Genomic DNA, 27,176 nt, shown 5'->3' with positions numbered 1-27,176 from the left:
AGCTGTACAAGCATACCTCGCTGTTTATCTGCTTTGCTGTGGAGAACTGTGCCTTCTGTGCAATTATTCCGTATTCTCCTTTGCTCACAAAACTGGCCCACAGGCTGGGTTGTTTGCCAGATGTCTTAGTGCTGCCCAGTGCTAAACCGTCTGCTGCAGCAGTCTTTGACACTGGATGGACTAGTTTGGCAGAATTGTGGGTCCTTTCAAAAGCAAACTTTATTATATGAATTTTGCAGTCATACATTATATGAAGACAGAAAATGCAAGACAAAACAGGAGTTATTCACATACAAAGAAACTTTGTGGATTCATATAAAAGTAATCTTTGTAGTCCAGTTTTCTTAAATATTTGTGCACAAAAAGTATATTTATATATTTACACTGTGCAAACATTCCTTTCAGATGCATCATCCCACAACTACTTTTGCTCAATTGGAGTTAAGAAACAGTCCTTAAACTTTCTTTTTATGTTGATCAAGGTCAAATATTCTTCACCAGCAAGAGACAGTGCAATAGATCTTAAAACTGATGATCTCTTGGCCAGGAAGATGTAGAATTGATACCTAGCTTAGAAGCAGTGGTACATATTTCTTTTATGTGAATATCCAAGGAAATTTTTCTTTGTAAATATGCAAAAGGTCATTTACCTTTAAACAGTTAGTGGGTTAAATTCACAGCTCCTAAGCTGAATTTTAAGAGATCAGAGCCATATTATACATAGCATTTGAGTTAATATAGTGGACCACAGGAAGTTGAGATTGGGCAGTAGCTGTTGATTTGGAAGACATTAAATGGCCAACTCCCATTTTAACATTGCATTCAAAGGTGAAAGGGGATGGTGCATCCTTACACTCTCAAACAAAGAACACTCATGCCCTTTCTGAGATAGTATACGAAAGTGTTGCAAATGAATGATAACATTTTTATTCCTGTACATATATACTAGTAACTAACCCAGAAATTCAGCTGTCTTCATAGAAAAGCTGCCCTAACTCTCCAGGGAAATTGTCATTTCTAGCTAATCTCTTCAAACTCTCTAGTGATCGATTTATTTAAAGGATACGCAGTTTAGTAGCCATCCTGTCTTTTCAGGCAGATTCCCATAAATAAAATATAGTCAGTGCAGTGTTAGAAGGTCCACAGGGTTTTGTGGACAGAGCTTGGCTTTAAGATCTAGCTTGTGGTTTGGTTCCAGTGTGTGTGTGTTGGCATAGTGTCAAAGTGCAAAACTTCAAGAATATTTACTTGATTTCAGCAGGCTTGTCCAAACCAAATCGATATGTATTCTGTGGTGTTGCAGCCCTGGCGCTGATCTTAGTTCTCCCCTATCCTTGCCAGCTGTGTTTTGCAACACAAATTTGAAATTCTTGTCTTGCACGACTCTACCACGAATGCCATCTGAAGCAGTAAGAGCCATGTGATGCCCCATCCCCAGCTAGCTAACCCTGCTTCCCTGAAACATTAGCCTTCCCTCAAGTTTCTCAAAGTAGAGTTTTTACTAAAAGCTGTGGAGCGTGGTCTGTTTCTTGTTTGTCTCTTCTTAAGGAATCTTTCATTTTCCAGCACTACACAGGTCTCAGCAGCGGGGTGCAAATTCCCCAGTGTCTGCTGCAGTCTGAGCTGGGGCTGGCTGGCTAGAGCATGAAATACCATCCTGCTGCCAGGGACCAAACAACAAACTGGTTTCCTCTGTAACAATGACCATACAGGTTTTCAGGAGCACGGGGCAATTTTTGTGGCAGCTCTTGGTGTTCACCATTTGGGAAAGTCAAGGCCTAAGCATTAGTATTTTGCTATATTTTGTATATGCTTGTTGCAGTCTGTAGAAAAGCAGATTGCCAAGATTAAGCCAATGATATATTTTTGACTTGTAGGATAAAATTATTTGAGTCAGAGTTTTTAAACTGCCAGTGTTTCAGAGGAACCTTTATGGATTAAATGCATATTTAAATCTTGGCTTAGAAGTATTTATACGGGGGGCTGAGAATAAAGGCCAACAGAGTTGTAGTCAGGAGGGGGAGAATGGCTTGCTCTCATTTTCTCCAGCACAACATTACCATATGTGTGTCTTCGCTTGGAGTCACTGAGATGGTCGCAGCTGAAGCTGCAGAAGCTTCTTGGCTTGGTTATTCCAGAAAGCACCGACTCCTTGCTCCTGCTGGCACCTTTAATGCTGTAACAGAGCAGCATCCCTGTTAGTGTATTTAATGTGTAAGGGCATTTGTTTTAATGACTTGAGCAAAGCCACATCACAAGAAGCAGCTTTGTTTATTCTCAGATGATGGGAAGGGCATTGATGCAGAAGGGATTGCTCATTGGCTGAGCAGAACTGAGGATGGAGAGAGCCCTCCTGTGTCCCCTTTAATTTCCCTTCTGTGACTGAACGTCACTCTTTGTGTTTATTGTAAGTATTAGGGTCTTGGTGCCCATAGGGTCCCCACATTTAAATGTTCTTCCTAAGGGAGCTGGGCGTTTTTGAGCAGGAGTGAAGTAATGAAAGATCTCAAGCCTAGCAGCAAAATCAGAAAGCTACTGACTGGTGGAGGTGTTCCCAAAGCCTAATGTTTTTTTAAGCATTTAAATTTTTAAGACAAATGGTTGATGTTTGTGAGGAAGCGTGCAAGGTCTAGGTATCTCTTCTCTTTGGCTTCTTTTGGCAGCAGACATGAACTGCTGGTTTGAATTAGAGTTTTCCTGTTATCCTATATGCTGCCTTTTATATAAGATGCCTTTTACAAGAAGGGTTTAGTGTCTTCTCAGCTGAGCCACTCTTAAAGGTGCTGTTTGTCTTGCAGCTCTTTTTCACCCATGTTCAGAGAGCACAGTTCTTAAAGGAGCTCCCTCAATAATTCAGAAAAAAGAGGCAAAGAGAATTTTCACACCATTGAACTTAGATACCAAAGATCTGCAGACAAAGGACAAGCCAGAGCATTTACCATCATTGATTACATGTGAAAGCCTCATGCAAACTTATGTTAGGCTGCAATGCCTAAAATTAGATTTCCTCCCCTGTATTTTTATAAGTTCATGGACACTCCACCCCTCTCCATTTATAAGGTCAGGAATGCTGGCAACCCTAGCCTTGAATTCCAGAGAAGACAGACAGAACATCTGTTGAGGCTTTCGGAGCCCAGGGTTTTGCTTTTCATTTTAATTTGCAGTGTTAGATCTTTAAGTGCAATACAGAACCGGTAGTGCAGGCCATTCTGGGTTAGGAAACGGAGAAGTAACAGTTTCTTGAATCTTTAGCTCCTGAGCCTGTGTGCTTTTCAAGGAGTATGGTCTGTGCCATCTGTCCTGCTGTAGGAACTTGGAGGGTCCTCACAAGACCACCCCGTTACATTTGTTTCTAAATGGACAGAATTCATGAGGGGAAGCCCTCATGATGAGGATTGCAGATGCATCCCATATTTTTACATTGCATCTGTTGGCAGATGGAGAAGCAATTGCCTTGGGATAAATTCTGTAACTATGTGGCAAGGTACTTTTTGTGATGGGTTTAGAGAGGAATGCTTCTGTGAATTACATTGTAATTGTGAGTCTTAGGGAGCAGTGAGCTGGCAAAAGTGAAGTGTGCATGTGAAGTTACAAGCCTTAAAATCATTATGCTTTGATCCTTTCATCACCAGGCTTTTGCATTTTGAGAACTTTCTTGTGAGCTGGACTTGGCTTCAACTTTAATAAACCTTTATACCAGTGGAGCTGCACCTATTAGCTTTACCTTACGTACACAGCTGTACCTGGGCATGCAGACCCACAGAGAGCTTTGAGGGAGCCCACAGGGTCTGGACATCTGTAGTCAGGCTTCATTTTGAGACTGAACTTGCAGTCAGTAAGGGCTTCTGTAGCTGTGGACTATCTTCTTTCCACTCTAGAAACGTAAATTAGAAACTGGCTCTCCTGGGGGTTTTAATCCGGATCATTTGGGGGAGGAAACAGCTGCTGCTTTCCTGTGATAGGTTGAAGAATGGAGTGAGGTTAGAGGCTTGGTGCAGCTCTTGAGATGCTTGTTCCAGCTCACAAGTGGGGAGTTCTCACTGTTTTTCTTGCTTAGGCTTTGCTCCAGCTCAGGGGTTTTGGCTTACTTGGGTTAGGCATTTTTCACCAGTACTGAAAACTAGAAGATAGTTGCAGCTGGGATCTGTTCCACTTGCAAAGGAGAAGAGCTCAGAAGTTTGTTTTTTCTCTCCCCTAAACCTTTCTATTGGGATCTTGTTACCCGAGGCCTTACATTAGGAAAGACTTGTCTCTATGCTGTTTACAGTATCATCTCAATGGCAGTAGTCCAAGGCACATAGCAACCATTTCTGTTGTTGTCCTCCTGCCCACCACCTGGGCCTGAGGGGCTTACTGAGGATTTGGGCTGATGCTCAGTTTCCTAAAGTAAAACCAAGGGTGGTGAGCTTTGCTTGTCAGTGCCTTTCCGTCCACAGCAGTGGAAGGAAGAGGGGAGGAGGCTGACTGGGGTCAGTGGGGTACCCCTGCGCTATCAGGTAAGTTGGCTCCCTGCTCTGCTCTTTCTGGTTAGTCATGCTGGGTAAGCACCTGTGCGTGCACTGGCTCTCTTCTGGAGTCAATCAATTATATTCCTCTGGGACAAACCCTGGGTGCACTTCTGGGGTACAGGTGGGATGTGCTGGGTTTGGCTCCTTCCACCCTATGCAGTAGACATGGCCTCGCCAAGTCTGAGTCTGCTAATGGACACGTCCAGCCTGCATACAGCATGAGCTGTTCTAGAAGCATCACCCTACCTGGCGGACTCAAATGCCATTTCAGATGCTTTGAGCTGAGGAAGAAACCATGCTGAGCCCGATCGTTCTGCTGTGGGCAGCAGGGAAAAGCCATGGCCCAGGGCAAGGCAGGCACCCAGGGCAAGGCAGCCCAGCCTGCCGCAGCCTGCAGCCAAGCAGGAATCAGTGAGGACAAAGCCCTGCAGTCCCTCTGTCTCTGCTCAGGACTCACCTGCTGCTGCATGTGTCCTAAACTGCGGTGTTGAGATATGATGGTAGTGCTGTCATGGCAACAAGAGGGCAAGTGCTCTGAGAGTGGTTAGGTGTTACAGTGATGGTGGTCTAACTGTAAGCTGCTGATAAGAAGGGGGAAGGGGGGGGGGGGTGACCCCTTCCTCAGCCTGGCAGCAGTACCCTGACAGTGAGCTGCTACTGTTTGCTCAGAAACTACCCTGAGGCAGCTCTGCCAATAATTTAGTGACCTGAACCACAAACGAGAGAGCAGGACTGCAGAGCAGGATGCTTGAGGTGCGGGGAAAGAAGGACTGTGCATCTGATGAGGTCAGCTTACATATGTCAGCCCCCTCCAGGCTTTATGTTGTCCAGGGTCCAGTTCAAGTACAGCCTAAATAAAGGATGCTTAGCTAAGAAGCTTCCACTTTCAGGAATGTGTGCGGACTACAAGGGTCACTGCATGCATTCACAGATTCGGTCTGTGTTATGTTTATGGCATAACACTACAGTACCAACTGTTCAGCTTGCAGGCCAGATGACCTTGTATATTCTCAGCCAACTGCTGTTTCCTGAGGATTTACCTTCTAGCAGTCACTGTTGAGTTTGATTTTTTTTGCCCCATCCAAGCATTTCTTTTCCTTCAGCAGCTGAAAATGCTCCTTAAAGCATTTCCAGAAGGGTGCTTGGGGTACATACCGTGTACACTGTGCCATGCAAAGGCATTTTGTACTTTTCATTTGGGACATGTTGCCTCTGCAGCTGACAACAGCCTTCAGAAGAGTCACATTTACACATGGAAACAACGGGTTAAATCACTTCTAGGAACCATCGCACCCTTTGAAGTCCTGTAGTATCCACACACACCCCAAGCTCCATGGTACCTGGCTTCTCAAAGCAGAGTATGGCTTCACAGAATCAAAGTACCATGAAACTGCTTATGGGCCTGTTTTCTGAAAGGTCAAGGCAGGAGAAAGGGTTTCCCAGCTCTTGTTTGGAGCAGCTTGTATCACCTCGGCTTTGCCACGCATGAGCAGTGCTCCATTGAGCACTCATCCTGCCAGCAGCACGGTTGCCCTGGGCACTGTGTGTCTTGGCTGTGTGAGTGTGCACGCTCCTGTTCACGTATTCCCATGCCTTCAACCAACGCCCTCTTAGTCACTGTGGTTTTTCCTGCGACAGCTCCTTGCTGCCCTGCCTGCACGTTCCAGCCAGCTCCAATTGTTCATCCAGACAATACTACACCTCCCAGCCTGCTCAGCTGTGAGGCACTGACTCCTTCCCCACAGGCACGATGGCCTTGACCTCCTGCCAGCCTAAGATGAAGGATGGGTTGGGTCTGGGCAGTCCCTGGGCTGGCCGAGAGCTGAAACCAGGCGCAGACACTGCCAGCTTCACAGTGGCTGGGAGCTGAGACACTGCTGGCATAGGGCAAACAAATACTTTCCGTTTACAGAAAGTTCATGTCAGTGCAACGCCTTTCTTAGAGCAGCCCTAGTTCCCTGCTTGGGCAGCTGTCAGGAATTAGGTGGAGGAAGGTGGCCAATATATAAAAGTGCTTAAAGGCAGGAAGAGAAGTGAGGCCCTCACATCCATCTATTGTAAAGTTGCCACTTTAGCATCCTGAGCCCATGGGTGTTAAATGGGCTGTGCTTAGCTGAGTCATGGAAAAGAAGAGCAAAAACAAGCGCAGGGAGCCGTGTCCCAGCTGGGGTGCCCTTGAGGACTTGCAGAAACAACTGCAAATCCTTCACAGCCGCATGTTCCTCCTCCCCCATTGCCAAGGGCTTGTTTCCTAGAGTTGCCTACCTCTACCTTGGTCTGCCGCACTCACTTGCCCAGCCTGGTATTAAGCTGAGGATCAGGCTCATCAATAGAGTGCTATTGGTGATGTGCTTCGAGGGGTTGAGGGTTATTTGTTTCCCTTGAAGACGCATGGAGTCTTAGGTGTGGGAGGTAATTGCCTGCTCACTCAACCAAGCAGGGGACAGCTCAGCAAGTGTGCTTGCAGGAACTGGGGACTCTTCAGCTGCCTCGTTAGGCATGATTTAGCACAAAGACCTTGAATCCTCCTTTGCCCTCTAAAACATGAAGACAGGAACATAAAATACAGACCCAAAGAGCGTCCGTTTCTGCTTGCTGCCTGTCCATGTGAAGCGTTTCAGTTCTTCTGGAGCCAGCACCATCCCGCTGTCTGCTTGATAATCCTTGGAAAAAGGAAATCAAATGCTATGAGATGTTAGCTGTAGAAAGTTGTATTTAAAATGGCCTCAATTCCTCTTTGGTCTGATTTGCACCCTTTGTTCGGTCATTTCTACTCCAACAGCTCTAGGAGGCGGTTGTCCAGTGCTGCTGGAGGTGCTGCAGTGCCCAGGTATTTAATGGTGCCTTTCCAAACTGTCCTTGTTTTGGGATGCAGCACACACATGTTGTTAAGGCTGATACAGAGTGGTGAAAGAAAAGTGTCTACACACAAGGCGAGGTTTTGGCCAGCTGGTAGTTTAACCTTGCAGGCACCACTCTGCCTTTCCCACCTCCCACCATGTAATGTGTACAACTGGGTCACTGAAAGCTTCCCCCAACCTCTCACTATGCCCAGCCCCATTGGGACAGTATGTGTGCCCCTTTAGTAGACACTTCTCCAGCTTGTCCACCTGGTAACAGGACTTGTTCCTACCTGGGACCTCTGAAGTGTGACCCCCAATTCTCATTTGTGTGCTACTATTCAGATGAAAACACAAATCCAAGGTCCTCCCACACCAGTGAGACCCTGGCAGTGGCACCTTCCAGGCCTGCTGGCACTGGCCATTTCTTACCAGGGAAGGAGTGTTTGCAGCCCATGGCATGGTCTGCACGGATCTGCTGACCCTGATTAATAGGACAGTGGGATAATACAATGCTGCAAGCACAGCTAATCTCACACCTCAAACCAATAGAGCTGATGAGGCAGTAAACCTCATCTTGATTCTCTCTGCATGAATCTGTCACACAAATAAAAAGAAATAAATGACATACCATTTGGCCCAGGAGTCACTTACATTCAATACAAGTGTTTCCTTGATGGGCAGCTCTTCAAATGTCTTTATGCGCTGGGGTGGTTTTATTTTGAAAGTGTTTATGTATCTGTCCAACAAGAAAAGCAGGGCAGTGTTTGGTGAGAGTGTGCAGTGCACAAGCAGGAAGCGCTGGGTATTCCTCTGTTTCTTTAAGCAGTTTCCTAACTGTCATCTAGATAGTTTCCACAAATGGGGCTGGTTAAGCAGACCCTACCCAAACTTCACTTCCCAGTCCTGGGATGCGCACAGCTGCCCCTCTCACAGTGCCTGAGTCCATGTGTGCCCCTTAAGTGGTAGATCTGATGTTTCCCTGTGCAGAGACATGCCAAAGTGCTGCCCCAGCCTAATGGGATCCCAGAGGTGGTGACTTAGTTGGTGCGTTACTCAGGCCACATGGAGTATCAGACTGTTTCTCCTGTCCAGGACCAAAACGGGGTATGCAGCAAGCTACAATACCCAGCAAACCAACCCAGGCTTCTTCATCTTGCTTCTCTCACCTGACATTTTCAGTGCTCCCACAATTTGAGCTTGTAACAGGAAAACTTTTGTTGCATAGAGGATCAGAGGCAGGGGGAAACCCACTTTCCTTCATAAATATCGTGTTGAGGGGTATGTAGTCTTTGCCATCCTAAATGGAAACAAGAAATTAACACGTTATTCCTGGGACCATGTGGCCAGTCACCCCCACCTCGGTGACAGCGCATGGCCATGATGTCAGTACCTGCTGGACATTTGCTTGCAGCAGGTCACCCAGCTTTTTCACCAGCTCGGAGAACCGCGGTCTGTCGTTGGGATTGCTTTGCCAGCAGTCCAGCATGATCTGGTAGCTGTGAGGACAAAAGCAAAGTGAGCACATGGTGGAGTTATAGCTCACTTTGACCCAAGACAGCCCAGCCCTGACAGCTTGACACTGACAGAGTTAACTCCTGCGCCTGCCTGATTTTCAAAGAGGCTCTCTAACATGAGGCCTCCTACTCAAGAGTAAACTTTACACAAAAAAAGGCAAAAACCTTCCCACAAGACACCGGGAAAACCACATCAAAAGAACGATTTGGCCAACAAGTCATACTTTCTATTTTACCCCTAATTAAGCATTAAACCTTTCTATTAAACATCTATTAACTGGCAGTGTTTAGGTTAAGGCATCCTAAGATGACTTATATGAATGTGTCACTTCCTCATATTTGTAAAGCTTTCCTTCCTGCAATAAAGTATGTGAAAGAGAAAAAAAAAAGCTCTTATCTACTGTCACTATGATAATAAAACTAGCCAATGGGTAATATTCCCAGATAGTCATGGCTGGCTCGCATCCTCCTTCTTTCAGAGCTATTTTTTGGTAAGCATTGCTATTTTGAGTCATGACGTTGCACTTGAATAGGCACCAAAGGCACATAACACGCACTTGATTTTGCCTCCAGAGATAAAATACCCTGGATGTGTTCATGCTCACACCATGAGGTGTGTGTTTGGGGTGCTGCATGTGCCTCCTGGGCAGAGCGCTCCATTTCACTCCCAGGGTAGAGGCACTGCAGACCCAGGGACTCACTTGGACTCCCCCCAAGCCTCCAAAACGCTGTCTGCCTAAGGCAGGGCACCAGGAAGTGACAGCCGATGTCATAGTGGAAGGTCTCAAACAAACCCCACAGGGGACATGGGCTGGGAGGCTGCTGGTCCCTGTCACCTTCCTCTGCCATCTCCGGGAAAGGGTGGACCCTCGTCACCGGAGTGCTTGCGAGGACGCCTCCGCTTGTCACTTCCTAAGTCAAGACGACGTTAGTAAAATGTCACATTCCTCCAGCACTTATCTGTGCGCACGTCAGTAAGTATTAAACCTGGAGAGGGAGGAACGACCTTCCTCCTCTGGGCTGCTCACTCAGGTCCCCTCAGAGCACAGCCCAGCTGGTACCCTGGGCTTGGCTCCATGTCCCTTTCCTACCCCACTGGAGGGCCAGGGAGCCAAGGAATGGGGAATGCAAGAAGATGCTGATGACAACAACAAGGTGTGAGGCAACATCAGGTTGCTTTTCCTTATGTTGGCACAGGATACTTTTTGTGGAGACTCGTGCATCATGGGCAAGGCAACCCCAGAGGGCAGCGGTACACAAGGCAAGCAGAGAAAAGCCTCTTACATCTCCTCGCTCGCTTGCTCCGGGGCTCGCATTCTTGTGCCTTCTTTTAGTCTGCTGCAGAAATCCTCATCTATTTGGACTCCAGGGTAAGGAGAGGCACCTGAAGGAACCGTGGGAAGAACAGGGTCATACGTGCTTTGAGCTGTGTACCTGTGACCTAGCCCTGGTCCTACACATCCCACTCAAACACTTGTGGCATGCAGCATCTGCTTGCAGAGCTCAGGGTCTGGCTCCTAGCAGCTGCCACAGGCAGGGAACTACTGCTGCTGGTGGTGCTCCAAGCCCTGATCCTTGGAGGGCAGGATCAAACCCAGCACTCTTGGTGGTGCTTACCTGGCCTGAATGCAAAAGATAAGATACGCATGAATTTGACTTGAAAAGTATCCCTCAAGTAAAGCCAGTTTGGATCACCTCAAATTCTAGTAAGCAGAGTAGTAACAAGCCCTAAATGCTCAAAACCACCTTGAAAATAATAAAATCATGTTTTTTAAATCAGATCACAGTTCATTATATTTCTAGCTTGGGTGTTTTTAAGATGAATCCTGATCATGCTGTTGGTCTTTTTTTCTCTGTAGACAAAAACAAATAAAATCAGGAAAAGGGAAAATGAAAGGAAAAAGAAAAAAAAAGACCTTTCAGAGTCAGTCACCAGGTTCAAGGAGCTGGGGCTTTAAGAAAAACATAGCAGGTATTATGAGTCTGACCATAAAATCACGGGACTTGGCAGGCTGACCAACAACACGTATTTAAACTAATAAATGATTGATTGTCCTGAGAATTGTATAGTATTGTTTCCTCTGCTGTTCGCCTCTTTTGTCAGCCTCGATGTTGAACCCAATTAAGATTCTTCTATTCTGATGGTCATTGTTGTTTCCACTCAGTGTACATCTTGTATCCTGCCTTTTCCACGTGAAAGAAAGGGAAGGCGGGGGGGTTGGAAAGCTGCACTGGGTGTTAATTTCAGATTGCATGCTCTAGTTCATCCTGTGGCATCTGTGCAGATGCTTGCTCGCCTGCTGCATCCCGTGGCCGGGGTGAAGGGGGCTCTGTGTCTCTCCTGGGCTGGGGGTAACACCTGGTCTTAGGCTGGAAATGGGGGTGACACAGCCTGAGATGCGCAAAGACACACTCCTTGTGTTTTCAGCTCCCTTGCTTCCACAAGAGAGCTAAGAAGCTTTTGAGGGAGCACCCAGCCCATGGCACTTGGTGTCTCGAATGCTATCTTTGAGTAGTGGCACAAGAGGCGATGTGGTTGCCAGCCCTGGGCCACAGCTCTGTGTTAACCCAGAGGGTTCCACATTTAGTAAAAACATTTATATTTAGTAAAAACACTTTAAAAATGGCCTGATTTTCCTGGTTTGCTCCATCAGGCAGGCAAAGCACTGCAATTGCTCTGGCCATGCTGCCCTGTCTCTACTGAGGCTTTCTGCAGAGAAAAAAGGAAGCTTAAGTTTTGCCCTAAGAAATACATGGTAAAGTTATCAAATAGCTGTGCTATCCATTAGTGCTTTCAGCCTGGAAACCAGCTTTCAGTGTCCTAACAAGCACCAGAATTTCCAGTTCACAGGGGTGTGATGCACACAGTTGTCCTTCTACCCACGCACCCGATCTCTGCCTGATGTAGGTCTTTCTTGGCAGAAGACGTGGCAAAACCTCATTGAAAGTAATGGGTGTTCTTCCCCAGACTTAAGTCCCTGCCTCTGATTCCAGCTCCCGGGGGGCAGTGTTAACGTACCCAAGGAAAATATCTCCCACAGCAAGACCCCGTAGGACCACACGTCGCTTTTTGTATTGTAGATTTTATCAAATATGGATTCTGGAGCCATCCACTTGAGCGGAAGTCGAGCCTGGAGTAGAAGGGACAAACCTGACTATTATTTTCAAAGCCTAAAAGAATTTAATCATAGATGAATCAACTATATATTGTTATGTAAATAATTACCATTGAAGTAAGAACCTGTGGGATTTCCTTACAGGCAGTCAAGATAAACCCACACTCATTCACACACTTTCTTAACAAATTGTAGGAGTAAAGGGCTGTAAAAGTATGTTTGGCACGAAACACCAGACATTAGGAACCTGTGACCAGAGTGACTGGGTCTTTTCTGTATGGGGATGTGGGCATATTCAAGAGCAGGGGCCTCTTGCCAGCATCTAAGACACAGGGGAGAAAACCCTACATCCAAGTGTAAATCATTCTGTGATAGTGTTGGAGATGTTCCCAGGGAAATATTCAGAGCCTGAATTGTAGGAGTGTACCAGCCACCTTGAAAGCCACCTCAGCTCAGCTTGTTAGGGGCTCCTGAGCAGTACCCAAGTTATGTCCACTTAGTTTCCAGGCTGATATGCAATGCTGTAAATCTTGAAAGCTATTTACAGAGGAGGGAATAGCTGGCAGGTGGGTGAGACCTGGAGACTGCATGACCCCAATTCGCTGACCAAATTCCCATGGCATCAGTGGGCACAGGTACAGTTGCTGACCTAGGGTGGCAGGGGGCTTACTGCCTACTGTTTGCAGCAGAAGCACAAAAACCACCCAAGGGGGTAGGTGCTGGAGGCAGCGAGTCCAGCTCAGCAGCTTGGGGCAACACAAGCCATGGCTCTGGTGTGGGTGCACCAGGGGACACGCACCTTGTTTTGGAGGGACTGGTTTCCTTGGAGGAAGTTTACTGAATAAGGGGGTAATGCTGAGCCAGCCAAGAAACATGTCTAAAAGATATATGAAGAATTAATGGGGCAGAGCTGTGAAACAGTGAGAATGTACAAGCATTATGCCTGAGGGTAGAAATGCTTTCCAGATCTACAACACATCTGGATAGCTCATCTTCACATAAAAACCACGACAGCTTTCAAGCTCTTATGTTCAGGAAATGTGAACGTCTACAGGACATTTTGGTGGACAGTTTGAAATGATATGTTATAAACATTATAAACAAACAGCATCTTGACTTACATCTCCTTTTCTCACATAATCAGGATTCTTATAAATATCTCTTGCGAGGCCAAAATCACAGATCTTCACAACATTGTTCTCAGATAAAAGGATGTTTCTGGCTGCCAGGTCACGATGAATGCACTATAATAAAACAGTTTCACAATCAAGCTGCATTTCCTTAATCCTGCCCACAAATTTCCTGTCTCCCATATCCTTTAAAAAATTATTAGTATTATTTAAGAGATCAATATAAATAATATTTTTGTAGGGAAGTTCACTGCAGTTTACATGAAGTTACAGTAAAAAAAGTTCTTTAAAAAAAAACCCAGTATTCCTAAGTCCAGAAAGTGATACAGTTTTAAGCCCCTTGACATTTGCAAGGAAAGCACTGATTCATTTGGAGCTCCCTACCTAATACACGTTGAAATAAAGAAATAAAAGCCCACCACACCCAAAAAATCTTGCCTGAATGAATGAGCTTGATCCACTGCCTTCAGCCATGATCCTGTGTTTATGGACTATGGACACTTGGATAAACACATTGTCGTATTTATAAAGCCAAGAGCAAAATGGCTCTTCCTTCGGGAGCTCTCCCAAGGGAAGTGTCACTAAAATGTAGATCTGATTTCACCTCTGAATCCCATCCTTCTGCAGGGAAAAATCCTCACCTTTCTGGAGGAGAGGAACTCCATGCCTCTGGCCACCTGAAAGCTGTAAGAGATCAGGTCCTCCATAGTGAGGGGCAACTTGTAGAGCTCATCAGATTCTGCAAAGGTGGAAAATGCGGTTTGTTACAAAGATCTCTCACAAGGCAGTTATTTCCCCCCTTTTTTCCTGACCCTATTGCTCCCATAAATTCAGTGTTCACGGAATAGTATTTGAAGGTCAACTTACTGTCACTGGAAGCAAAAACAGAGCTTGCTTTACACCCCGCGCTTTGGACACTGCTGTGTTTTCCCCAAAGATAAGGAGCAGTCAGAAGAAACAATCACACATTTTCCTGTCAGATTTAGTAACCCTGGAAGTAATCTTTTTTTAAATCTTCTACCCTCTGGACATGACCCTGTGAGCGTCTCCCACGGATGTTTATTAGGGTGATAAATGACGAAAAAAAAATCAGGGATGCACAGTATGTTGTAAAAATATCACAGACTGTGTAGGGACAGGAAGGAATTAATACCTACCCTCCTCGTCCTCCTCCGCATCACTCAGACTTTTATCTTCCTGGAACCCCGAGCTCGCGAAGCTTTCGCTGCTGGTAACACTGGTCAGCCTTTGTTTTTTGCCTCCCACCGGCTCAATGTCCTTTTTCTCTTTCATTGGCTCTCCTTGCAGAGAGGAGTCCTTCAAACAAACAGAGGAGAGGTGCTACATCAGAGCGACAGAGGGGGTGGGAGAGGAACCGAGTCAGACTTCTGTCGCCTTTCTGCCAGAGGAAAAGGCTGGTCCATGGCACGTGCAGTCACGTCTCCCATGGGTGTGGGTGTCCAGTACCACAGGCGGGGTTGGTTCCCATCCCCACAGGACTGAGACATGGTGGCTTGGGAGCACCAGCACATGATTTTGGGGCAGCCTGGGTGGTGATGATTTGCAGGGTCCATTGGTGGACATGTCTGCTGGGCTGTGGGTCATCTCAGCCTGAAATGAGACATCTGAAAGGGCCTAAAAAGGATGAGTTCAGAAGCATATGCCCACAGTGCAGGTGTCCCAGACCTCTCAAGGAGTGTCAGCTTTTTGTCCCACACTGGTTAAAGCACCTGCCTCTGTTCCCCTGAGCAGTGCTTGGTGTGGGCCTGTAAGCTGCTCCAACAGGGAGCAAGGGCATTTGGTGCTTGAAATACAGCTGATGTTGGAAGCATCTGCCTCTCTTCCCCAGTGCTTTTATCCAATGCTTTCATGTTATGGCCAATTACAGTTTAATGTAACATGCAACACTGTTTGGAAAATACTTTCCCTCTGCAACCCAGAGAGCAGCCTAGCTGCCTGGCCATGCTCTTGCCCCCGCTTCTCTTTCCTTTTGTCCTGTGATTGTCTATCTCCCTTGTGCACACTGGAGCAGAGCCAGGCTCCTTCCCTCCCTCACTCCTGACGGGTTACCTTCCCAAGGATGCTGGAGAACCAAGTCTGGGCAGGCTCCTCCCAGGGTAAATCCCACATGGCCATGCCCCGCTGAGCATCCTACGCCAACAACAGCATTTTGGAGGAGGCAACTGCTGTGTCTCATGCATAGTCCAACATGGACAGCCTTGGGAACAGAGATTGAGCCAAAGCCCTTTGGAGGGGGATATCCTCCCGAGTGTGCTTTCCTGCAGATCCCTCCCAGAATAAACCCTGAGATACTGCCGATCTTTTGGCACAGCTGAGCAGGGGTTTTGGGGACTGCTGTTCTGGGTCCAGGCCTTGAAATCCTTTGGGGGGATTTTGCCGAAAGTGCACAAGCAGGTTATAGTTGGCATACTTGGGTTCATGTTTGGAATAAGAAACATGCAGTAGGCTGTGGGATGTGAGGACAAGACTCTAATGTTCTTTCTTCTCTATAGCTCTTCTCACACAATAATGAGATCACTTGCAAATCTCTGAATATTAGGGTCTATTGTACATGAGCTTTAAACGGCATTCTCTTGGTTGTGTTCCCATCGATACTGGAATCAGTGGGCAAAACCACTTCCTTCGGCTTCGCTGACACCAGCCTGTGAAGTGACCCCAAGCTCACCAGGAATGGGTTTGTCAGCAGTGGGGCGAGAGCATGTGGGGACACTTTGGATAGGATTCACTTCCTCTTACTGTAGATGGCTCCTGCTGAATTACTCACAGCAGTCTCCTTGCACAGTCAGGGGATAGAAGTGAGTCCTTTCTTGGCAAAATACACCCCACTCCAAGTATTAAGATAGCTCAGGTGAACTGCACCCAAAAGCTGTTTCTCTCCTTTGGTAGAAGGGAGTCTAAGGAGACTAGCTCAGAAGCTGACATCTACATTACCAACACTTACATTGGGTAAGATGAACCTTCCCAGAGGCATCTGTCTCCTCACCTTGTTAGGGCAGAAAAAGTTCCTCTTGCTCTTCAGGTAGTTTGATAAATTCCCATACTTGCAGTATTCAACAATCACCATCAGAGGCCCTGGGCAAAAGGAAAGTGCATTTTGACCAGCGTAAAGCAATGCAAGGTGGTGTCAGTTCTGAGAAGAAAAGTCATGCCAGCAGCGCTACCCTGAGTCCAGAATAACTAACAACATGTCCTAATGACGTAGAGGGCTGCTTGAAGGGACACTGGACATGTCAGCAAAACAATACTGTTTCTGGAAATCAGGTAAGGGCCTAGAAGCTGGGTCATTAACCTGGGTCCTGAGGGACCCTCCATTTCCCCTTTGAGCAGTCTGTATTCAGATGGGAGTCCCTCAGCCCACACAACTAGAATAGGTGACGTATCTAAAACAAATGATCACTTGTACTGGCCCTTTAATTTTCTTAGTGGATTATCATGAAGGATTTGATAAGGGTTCCCTTGTGATTAATTGTGGAGGGCCAGCAGCTGATACCACTTGTTCCCAGTCTGCCTAAGTCATGTTTAACTTGAGCTTGAGCAGTGAAGTGAAGGACAAGTGGCATGTTCTTAAATTTGCACTTCTCATCTAAATACTAAAAGAGAGTTTAAGTACAGAAAACGTTTAATCACTTCATTAAATGACTAAAATTCTCTTTTTCTCTTCCTCTTTTTTTTTCACCAACCACAGGATGAGCTCAAATAATTCAAGTTAATAACTTGACCCCCGGATGAAAACCAGCACAGCGAACTGACTGTTACTGGGAGATGATCCAACCCCATTTCAGTGCAGTGCAGACTTTTTTACCTCCATTTTTTGTGCAGGCTCCCAACAAATTCACAATATTGAGATGATGACCAATGTGGATCAGGATCTTTAGCTCAGTCATCAGTGCTTTGTACTCACTTGCTGTGGCCCCTTCTGTAAATACAAAATATAGTCAATGTGAAATGGCAAGGCACTGGCCCTGCTGAGCTTTACCACTTCTTGCTACTTTCCGTTGAAAGAACCTCCATTACTGGATGTACTTCATGTATTGATGTTCTTTGTCAATTCCTCCCTGCTCAGCATCCTCTTACTTGCAATAAAACCCATAGAAAGATTTAGGCACTCAACTTCCTCCCAGTAGACGCAGTTATATTTAGAACTGAGAGAATTTTTTTCACATGAATAGTTTTGTTGTTTCAGCCAAAAAATGAAAGAACAAATAAAAAGGGATTTCAAGACTATATTTAACTCTGTCTAGAGTAGGTTTCAGCTGATCTGACTTCAGCTGTCTAAGGGTTATGTACTAGCCTGAGCTAACCAACATCTCAAGGAATGAGTGGAAAGAGAAAAGCATTTCCAGAGGCTGCCATCAGTTTTAGCTTTCTATATAGGGAAGAGAGGAACCACCCCTGGGTGATGCTTGTGTGGTTCTGCTCATTACAGAGGAAGACTGGAGTATTAAGATAGATGAGGGAAGTAAACTTTAATTGGTTAAAGTTATTTAATTTTAATTTGTTAAGGTGGCTGCATCTCACCCTTATTAATTACAATCAGTATCAATAATAATACTAATAGTATAGTAACTATAATGATATAAGAAATCTCACAAGTAAACCCAAACATTTTATTTAGTGTTGAATGAAACTTTTAATACCCTCCAAGCAAATATTTTTCTGCAGAATTTTATTTTGGTAAGAAAGCAAGAAAAAACACACTGCTTCATGTAAATGCAAAAGGAGTTTATCAAGAGTAAGAATAACAGTCCAGTAGAAAGAACCTAGAGCTAAGTCTTTAAAAGGCTTGGTTTCAGCATCTGAATGAAAACAGATTTTCTTGGTGGCCCCACACAAAACTTGCCAAGTACCTAGTGATCCACTATTCATCTGTATAGGTGGCAACACTTTCCCTCCACCTCATGGGAATTCTGTGAGGACGAAGCTTATAAATGACTGCAGAGTTCCTGGATAATCCAGGGAGGACACAAGCAATAGGGCAGATCGCCCGTAACTTTAGGTGCCCATAGTGAAGATGCCTATAGAGAATCTAGTCATCACAGGCTCTTTTCATTGTCAGCAGAGCAAAACAAGTGCTCAGCTCCCCAGGTGAACGGAGATTTCCCTTAGGATGGGATGGGCTGCTGTTTCTCACTACTGACTCAAATACAAGCATCTACCCTGTGTGAGCACACAAGAATTTCACCATGAAGACTTCTTGTAGCTGCTGTCTGCTCCCATCTATTCCAGGAGCAGCCCTTGCTGCCTGGATGGTGCTGGCTGGCACAAGAAGACTGCTGACATACATAAAGTGCTGAATCTGTCAAGACCACTCTGCCAGCACATACATCTGCATGTTGACAAGAAAACTCAGTTAACCAAGGGTCAGGCAATGGCCCAGGTGACAGACTTGAAACCAGTGACACAGATGGCTATTGGCCCACTGCTGCAGAAGGTCTGGACAGGGACCAAAGCTTTAGTTCCTTCCCATTTTCCAGACACGCTTGCTGCAGGGTAGTTGCTCATTTGGCATTGGTCAAAAGGGTATTTCTGTGCTTCTGGAGCAAGAGTGAAAAGTTTGCAACCCTCTCAGCTGCAAACACCCTCCTTGGGGATGATCTGAAAGCATTTAATGTTATATTGCAGAACAAGCCTGTTAAGGACAATATGGCTTGCCCTACACAGAGTACAGCTGCCAGGTCATTACCAGCAAGAAATAGGAACTTTCAGGCTGAGTTTTGGAGAGACTGCGACTGAGAGTATCACACATGCCCCTCCAAAAGGCTGGACATAAAGTGTACAGATCTCCTGATAACTGATAAGTAAGTAGCTGTGAAGCTAGAAGCTACTGGGTAAGAGGGATGTATTCAAACTGTGCCTGAACAGAGCCAACGGAGAGCATCAGGGATCCCAGCCTTATCAGCAGAGCAGGGGATGTGTCCTGGCAGAGGATGACACTGAAAAGGATTCGGGGATTAAGACAGATAAGTAATGCAGCATAAGATCCCAGGGCAATGCAAAATTATCCTTTAGATATATAAACAATGGAAAGCTAAATACACAGGAAGGGATGCCACCAGGACTCTAGGCTAGGGAACTCAACCATGGCTGCTTCAGGCTATGACTGAATATCATCCTGCTGTTAACTTCCCAAGTGCCCTCTTCAAACTGATGAGGGTCTTTGTCCTTTCTGCTCCAGTGAGAAAAGTGGCAGTGAATAGCTGGGAGATGATTTCACTTAGGAAGAGCACTGGTGTATGAACCGTGCTGGCAAATCCATTACACAAGCTGGATGTCAGCATCCTAAGCACTATGTGATGAGCCTGCAGATGGTTCAAAGAGGACACACCTGTACAAGAGCTCCAAGATTTAAATTGCTCAGTCTGTTTAGCTTCATGAAGAAAAATAATTATATAATCTAATGGAGAAGGTTAGAATGAGATGCAAAAGTCAGACATGCAAATAGACATAGAAGCATAGAATCATAGAATCATAGAATAATTAGGGCTGGAAAGGACCTTAAGATCACTAGCTCCAACCCTCCTGCCATGGGCAAGGATAACTCACACTAAACCATGTCACCCAAGGCTCTGCCCAACCTGGCCTTGAACACCGCCAGGGATGGAGCATTCACAGCTTCACTTGGCAACCTATTCCAGTGCCTCACCACCCTTACAGTAAAGAACTTCCTCCTTATATCCAATCTAAACTTCCCCTGTTTAAGTTTTAACCCGTTACCCCTTGTCCTGTCACTACAGTCCCTGATGAAGAGTCCCTCCCCAGCATCCTTGTAGGTCCCCTTCAGATACTGGAAGGCTGCTATGAGGTCTCCACGCAGCCTTCTCTTCTCCAGGCTGAACAGCCCCAACTTTCTCAGCCTGTCTTCATACAGGATCTGTTTTTAATAGTGCATTGATTAATCATTGGAACAAATGACCAAGGAAAATATGAGAGCTTCTGTCCAAGTGTCTTCACATCAAGGTGGGTACCTTATGCTCCTGCCAAATTTTATTCACTGTGCTCAGCTTAGGGTCAGTCTAGTGTAATGGTACAGTGTAGGGTATGAAGGAAACCTAATTGCTCCTTCCAATCCTACAAAAGTCACTCTTTCACTCTTCCTGGGATTTGAGGTAGGGGAACCAGAATGTTTCAAAAACATGAGGCACTCAGGTTCTCACTGCACCTGACACATCCTCCCATATCATGTGACAATTTATTACCTCTTTTATTGTGAATGCGATTTTTATTTCATAGTTTAGCCATTTCACTCGTGTGGATAGCCAAAACTTGGTGTGCACATTTTGGAGGCTTCAGAGGATTATTGATGGGAGGACAACATCACACACTCTTGCTTACAACAGAATCATATTAACAGTAGGATACTATATAAAGCAAAAATTTTTTCCAGCCCAGCTTTGCAGTAGATACCTTTCAGCATTTTCACAGCAACTATTCTGCACGTTGGTGATTTCTTAATTCCAAAAGCAGATGCTTGTACCACCTTTCCAAAAGCTCCATGTCCAAGAGACTTTCCTGTAAAGAAAATTAATTGGAGATACATTCTGTTAAAAAAGAAACCTTGATAGCAAATGGCTTCATAAATAATTAATTGAAAAATATGCTTTACAAGGAGTCCTACGTGTGTATTTTCAACATAGAGGTTTTTTGGGACTGGGTATTTTGTTGCTGTTTGGTTGGTTTCAGTTTTCTTAAGAGTAAGCAGGCAAACCATTCCCTCCAGTGTCACCAGAGGAATAAGTGATATGCTTGAAAATGATGCTAAAAGAATGCAACCATTTGGTAGACATACCCCGGCTTCTGAACCAGTTTTTAAAGTCTAGCTGCCAGAGCAAGGTTTGTTGGTTTTGCCCTGAGCACACTGCACCATGCAGCAGGCTAGCACGCTGCTAGTTATATCCTCTGTAATACAGGGCCTCCGCCTGAACTCACACACACACTAAGATGCAGCTTGCTGCAGGCTTTGGTAATTTTTACAAGTTAAATTCATCCATCTCAAACAAGGCACCTTAAAATTATTTTCATTCCAGGGAGGCAGCAACAGCTTTGCGTTGAAACCCCTGGAGTACATGCACAACCTGCAGATGCCTCTCCATAGCACACCCTTGCAGGTTGAGATTATTGAGTGGTGAGAAGCTGTAAATCTGTGCAAATGAGACCTTTACATTTGTGAAACGAGGTCTGGGGGGATTCAGTGAGTGGGGACTTGGAGTGACAAATGATGGGTTTTATCACAGTGGGTATGATGCTTCCAGGTGTCCAAGGGCAGATATCTGTGCTGGATTATCATTATGCTGTGACTGAGCAGACCCCAGGACAAGCACTCAGAGGTCCTTGAGAGAAATCAATGGGCATGGATAAAATTCTTCAGCAGTAGAAGCTGAGCATCCTTCTGTTCAGAACCAGGCAAGATTCCAAGGGTACAGTCATAACTTTTCTAGAGTTCATGACATTTTATGTCAATCTTATGATCTTCACAGCCTCCTTCATGATTTATTAGTGTTTGAAGCAGGGAGTATTGACTGCCCCTTTGACACTGTGCTCACGTAGACAGGCCTGGCTGCCTCTGCCCTTCTCAAGTGTCTGACAGAGTTTTGATCAGAGAGATCTAGTCATGATATCAGCTGGCAGTAGATTTTATTTCTTAGTAATTATTTTCAGGTTGTATTTGTGCTTTACCTTCATCAGAAGCCAAGCACCTAAGTGTCTAGCAAAAGTACAGCAGCAGGCTTTGTGGTGTAGAGAAGAGCAGAAAATAAAGGCCAGCTTTTCATATAAAAGCAAAGGATAACATGTGCCATATATTTATTTTCCAGACATGGTCATATGACCTAGCCATCTCCATAGGTTAGTTCGCTTTTCCTATGATAGACATCTGTTTGACTAGCTTTCACTTGAACATCTAATGTGTTGATGCCTAAGTGAGAGATGAATCCCATCCAGACACTCACAAGCAGCGAAAAACTTCTGTCAGTTCTAAATTAAATAGATATTCTCTTTTATATGTGTATCACATTTCTAATCTGTAATTCTCAGTATGTCTGTCAGTAGAAGCAAAAAGCATGTTATCAAAACATGACATGAAATATGCTAAGCCCCCCCCCCCCCAATTTATTTCCCTCCTACATGTACAGAAGTGTGTCATTTTTTGCTCTAAATAAAAACCATGAAGAACTTAATCAACTGACTGAGTCTTGGCTTGTGAGGGGCTTAGTGTTCCACGCACAAGTACAGGTGAATTGGTATATGTCTTTGAAAATCCACAGTCACCTTTTTCAGTTGCTTCATTCAGCAGAGGTATAAGGGAAGCAATGTTAAGACTAAGGTCTCCGTTATCTTGGTGAATTAACGTTTTTGGCCTTAATATATTGACTGCTCATGATTTCTACAAGATTGAAATTACAGCCTGAGCTCCTATAAAACCCATCCTACCTTTGTTTAGTCTGTAGCTTTAGTCTGTTTCCATCACTGTTAACTTACTTCCCACATCAAGATAACCTACTTAGTCGCCACTTTGAAAACATACCAGTTAGCTCATAGAGCTACACAGAGCTGCTAACTTTTCATAAAGGAGAATAAGCACTGGCAACAACACTTCCTTCTCCAAACAACAGCTGCAATTTAGTGGGAAACTGTATTAATACTTGATGTATCAGTCTTTGTTGCTCCACTATTGTTTGTACCATGATAAATGTTAGCACAGAATAAGGCTGCTTTAACTTTGCAGTGTGTAGATCAAACTTCACAGTTTGGTATGCAGATTGTGGATATGATTGCGGCTATGATTGCTCTTGCAATGGACAACAAAGTATTAAATGGAGCAACTAAACTGTGGAATATTAAGTTGCCCAATCATCTGAGCTGTCAACTTGTCACAGACTTCATACAGCAACACTGGCCGTGTTTTGGGTAGCACTCAGGTATGAAATGTATGAAAAGATGAAGGAAGCAAAGTGCTCTACTTAAATTTTCTGTGCTTGACTCTGGTTTCCTGGTGCAACTCAGAAGTCATTATGGTGAGCATACTCTTCAATCAAGGAGTTTTGGATCAGGAGGTTTCCCCTTCAGCCCCATTTTAGCAAAGTCCTTCAAGCGCGTGAGGTACTGGACTGGGGCATCTGCAAAAAGCACTTGCAGACACTTCTCTCCATGTCTGTGTGAAGGCGGAGGTCCAATGGTGTGTTTGTTTTTCAGGTCCTTTGCTGCAGTTTTAATCATCCGTGTTTTCCCCATATGTGGCTTCATATTTTCCATTATGCTATGTACAACAGCTCTGACATAAAGGAGAATAGAAAGTGCTCTGCTCAGTGCCAGCGCTGGGGGCTTGCTGTGCACAGGAGGGAGCAGGGCTCAGGAAGCTGTCTACTACCAGTGTGTTTGACATAGCACTGGAGCCATGTGGCAGTGCTCCCTTGAGACCTTGCAAGTGTCTCACAGTGTCAGCAGTGTGTGACCTCTCACAGATTAGGAAGGTCAAGGCCAAGAGTCAGGTGAGAAATGTGTGATGGACTGCAGTGTTATCGACGACCACACTGACAGTGATTTATAGCACTGCAGTTTTCTACCTAATGAAAAGATGACATTTTGCTCTCAGTCAGACTAATCTATACTCAATATTAATTATCCTGACTTCAGTGGTGCCCATATGAAATTTACTGTAGCTCTTACAGATGAAGGGGGAGCCCTATTATACAAGCATTGCATCACAGCCGTGGGCTGTATGTATGTGTGTCGGAGGAACACATAGCAAAGGAGATGTGGGCTGAAAAGAGACCTATCTGCAAAACTTACAATAAATATGTATCCTGGAGGACAAGTAGGTGGGAAGAGAAAACCACACATATCTGATGCTGGAAGGGGTTGACTTTCTAAGTAAAAATATTTTTAAAAAACCATAGAAGCGGATTTTGTGTTTGTGAGACACTAATCCTCAGAGACTGCCAAGGTTACTCAAAGACTGAGCCAGCTGCCATGGAGGCAGGACTTGCACTGAGCTAATCTAGCGTACTGCACATACCCAAGGTCTCTGAATCTGGTTCTCATTCACTGTCAGCATTCTTTGTTTGTTTACACCAGTTCTTCCACTTTTAACTCATTCTCTGCTCACCATTCCTCACCTTCAGATTCCAAAACCACTAAGGCTGCAAGACGTGTTTTTTTCCTTGGTGTTTACATTCCATTTCTGCTTGATTCTTTCCATGGATCTTGCACACAAATAAAGCATTGCATAAAACAGTGACCACATTGTCAGCACATCAGGTTCTTGGTCCATCATTGTGAGAAAACTATTTGAAGACTGAAGACACTCCAGCACAAGGTTCCAGCATTCCCAGAATTGTGTATGACAATTATAAATTGCTAGCAATGTACTTCAGCTGTGCTTGTCCCCATCTGCTCACCTCGTGACTTCTAGTAGGCAAATGAAGTGTGATCCCAATTGTATGCATGTTTCAGTCACCTGTCCCTCACCCCTGGAGGACAGAAGGAATCTGTTATAGCTCCTAGCTAAAATGCAGGGATTTTCTAGACCTTCCTGTAGGACAAATGTAATGCGTGCCTGAAAGAAAAAACAGCACTACAGCAACAGGCTGAGCTTATCACTGATACTTTAATGTTGACCCCCTTGCCAAAATCTGTGTGGTTTCTGGAGGGATTCCTCAACTTCAGAACCTGGTCCCTACCCTTCTGCCCTCCTCAGCAGCCTCACACTAGGCTAAGCAAGTAAAGAATGCTCGCAAACCCATGCCTTACACTGGGCATCTGTAGGCAAGATAGCTGTTAAGTTCAAAGTTTCTGTGGATACGTATTTATTTATTTATGAGTGGGCTCATGTGTCACATTCTTGCACTTTATGGTGCACTGACAAGAATGTTTATATTTCTGCAGCACAGACGGAAAACAGGGGGATTGCGCTGGAGAGAGGAGGAAAAGGAGGAGCAGGCTGGGGTACAGGGTGGACTGTAAGGACTTGTTTCTGCATAGGCTCATTTTCCAAATGAGTACATAACAAGGTTACAAGGGAAGAAAATTGCAGTAAATGCCAAAGGTCAGGCTCCTGAATATGGAGAGAGAAGCTTCCAAGTCAGCGGTCTGATTTGGAAGCCTTTGGTTGCCCTGGTTTTATGTTATGTTTAAAGTAAATCAATCTGCAAAAATTAGAGTGCAGCATTCTTGTCCACATTCTCTTCCTATGACAAGGTGACTCACTTAGTGGATGAGGGAAAGGCTGTGGATGTTATCTACCTAGACTTTAGTAAAGCCTTTAACAACATTTCCCACAATATCCTGGCTGCTCATGGCTTAGATAGGTGTACTCTTCACTGGGTAAAACACTGTCTGGATGGCTGAGCCCAAAGAGTGATGGTGAATGGAATTAAATCCAGCTTGTGGCCAGTCACAAGCGGTGTTCCCCGGGGCTCAGTATTGAGGCCAGTTTTGTTTTATGTCTTTATCAATGATCTGGATGAGAAGATCAAGTGCACCTTCAGCAAGTTTGCAGACACCACCAAGTTGTCTGGGAGTGTTGATCTGCTGGGGTGTAGGAAGGCTTTGCTGAGGGATCTGGACAGGCTGGTTCGATGGGCCAAGGCTAATGGTATGAGGTTCAACAAGGTAAAGTTCTGGGTCCACAACAACCCCATGTTTGGGGAAGACTTCCTGGAAAGCTGCTTGGCAGAAAAGGACATGGAGATGCTGATCGACAGAGCTGAACATAAGCCAGCTTGTGCCCAGGCAGCCAAAAAGGCCAATGGCATCCTGGCCTGTATCAGACATAGTGTGGCAGCAGGATCAGGGCAGTGATCATCCCCCTGTACTGAACACTGGTGAGGCTGCTCCTTGGATCCTGTGTTCAGTTCTGGGCCCCTACTACAAGAGAGATATTGAGGTGCTGAAGCAGGTTCAGAAAAGGGCAACAAAGCTGGTGAAGGGTCTGGAGAGCAGGTCCTATGAGGAGCAGCTGAGGGAACTGGGGTTGTTTAGTCTGGAGAAAAGAAGGCTCGAGGGGACCTTATTGCTCTTTACAACTACCTGAAAGGAGGTTGTAGTGAGGTGGAGATTGATCTCTTCTCCAAAGTATCAACTTAAAGAAGAGGAAATGGCCTCAGGTTGCTCCACAGGCAGTTTAGATTGGGTGTTAGGAAAAATTTCTTCACCAAAATGGTTGTCAAGCACTGGGATAGGCTGCCCAGGGAAGTGGTGGAGTCACCATCTCTGGAGGTACTTAGAAGATGTGTAGATCTGGTGCTTAGGGACATGGTTTAAAGGTGAACTTGGCAGTGCTAGGTTAAGGATTGGATTTGGTGGTCTTAAAGGTCTTTTCCAACCTAAATGATTCCATGATTCTATTTTTGTTTTCCCAGCTGGTGTCAAAATATACATATGGAAAGTCAGGTAGACAGAGTCAGTCAGTCCTAATTGCTGTAATTCAGCCATGGGCCAGGGCACTTGATATGAAATAGCACACATCAAACTTGGCAGTACATTGTGCTGCAGGTCTAAAACACACCCAGTTCCTCTTTACCTATAGTTACAGGTACATCTTGTTCAATCACTATAAACCCAAAGTGAAGTATGCCAATATTACCTAGTTTAAGCCTTTCCCTTGCAATTTCCCACTTGCTGGCATCATAAGGCAGGCGCTCACATTGCTCATCTAGTGGAACTTCGTCAGGATCCATTATGATTGACAGATAATGGTTGGTCTTCATTTTGGAGGAATAAGGCTAGAAAATAAAGAACATTGCAAAATGAAAAAGAGGATAAGGGTATCTGTCAGCATCTTCTGGACAGTTAATTCTGTCCATGGGGCTGTGTGTTCCATAGTTCAGTAGATGGCTTGGTTAAGCTCCTTTGGCTTTTTTATAAATTGCAAGACTTTTTATGTAGAAGAAACTCCTTCCTCTAGGTTTCCTCCTATGTGGCATATCAGTTTCTTCAATGAAATCCATGTGGATCTGTATCAACATATGGTGTTATGATACAGGCTTTCTGCACAGTCAAGAGAAATATTTTCAACAAATGTCTAAACATTGCTGATAAAAATAACTTT

General features: G+C 45.0%; 1 protein-coding gene across 2 annotated transcripts in view; it reads right to left on the bottom strand.

Annotated features, from left to right (window-relative positions):
• Positions 1 to 203: 203 nt before the first annotated feature.
• The window catches only part of FLT1 (fms related receptor tyrosine kinase 1), a 110,377-nt gene continuing 83,404 nt past the window's right edge, over positions 204 to 27,176 (bottom strand). The window contains exons 17-30 of one of the 2 annotated variants that reach the window (XM_061457573.1): positions 26,712 to 26,850; positions 20,537 to 20,641; positions 16,935 to 17,048; positions 16,116 to 16,204; positions 14,269 to 14,428; positions 13,753 to 13,850; positions 13,103 to 13,225; positions 11,885 to 11,996; positions 10,150 to 10,249; positions 8,742 to 8,847; positions 8,518 to 8,648; positions 8,003 to 8,087; positions 7,080 to 7,171; positions 204 to 2,176 (exon numbers count right to left, since the gene is read on the bottom strand). In XM_061457573.1, coding sequence (XP_061313557.1) covers positions 1,972 to 2,176; positions 7,080 to 7,171; positions 8,003 to 8,087; positions 8,518 to 8,648; positions 8,742 to 8,847; positions 10,150 to 10,249; positions 11,885 to 11,996; positions 13,103 to 13,225; positions 13,753 to 13,850; positions 14,269 to 14,428; positions 16,116 to 16,204; positions 16,935 to 17,048; positions 20,537 to 20,641; positions 26,712 to 26,850 — 1,659 coding nt within the window. In that variant the 3' untranslated portion in view covers positions 204 to 1,971. Of the gene's footprint in view, positions 2,177 to 7,079; positions 7,172 to 8,002; positions 8,088 to 8,517; positions 8,649 to 8,741; positions 8,848 to 10,149; positions 10,250 to 11,884; positions 11,997 to 13,102; positions 13,226 to 13,752; positions 13,851 to 14,268; positions 14,429 to 16,115; positions 16,205 to 16,934; positions 17,049 to 20,536; positions 20,642 to 26,711; positions 26,851 to 27,176 lie in introns of those variants that run through there. The other variant, XR_009744163.1, reaches the window with a different exon arrangement.

The sequence above is a fragment of the Pezoporus flaviventris genome, unplaced genomic scaffold, assembly GCF_033815535.1.
Source record: "Pezoporus flaviventris isolate CSIRO_AGI_PZ_B2104156 unplaced genomic scaffold, CSIRO_AGI_Pfla_v1 ptg000025l, whole genome shotgun sequence".
Taxonomy (NCBI): domain Eukaryota; kingdom Metazoa; phylum Chordata; class Aves; order Psittaciformes; family Psittacidae; genus Pezoporus; species Pezoporus flaviventris.
The sequence above is the reverse complement of the archived record's forward strand: the minus strand, read 5'-3'. Positions and strand labels throughout refer to the sequence as shown.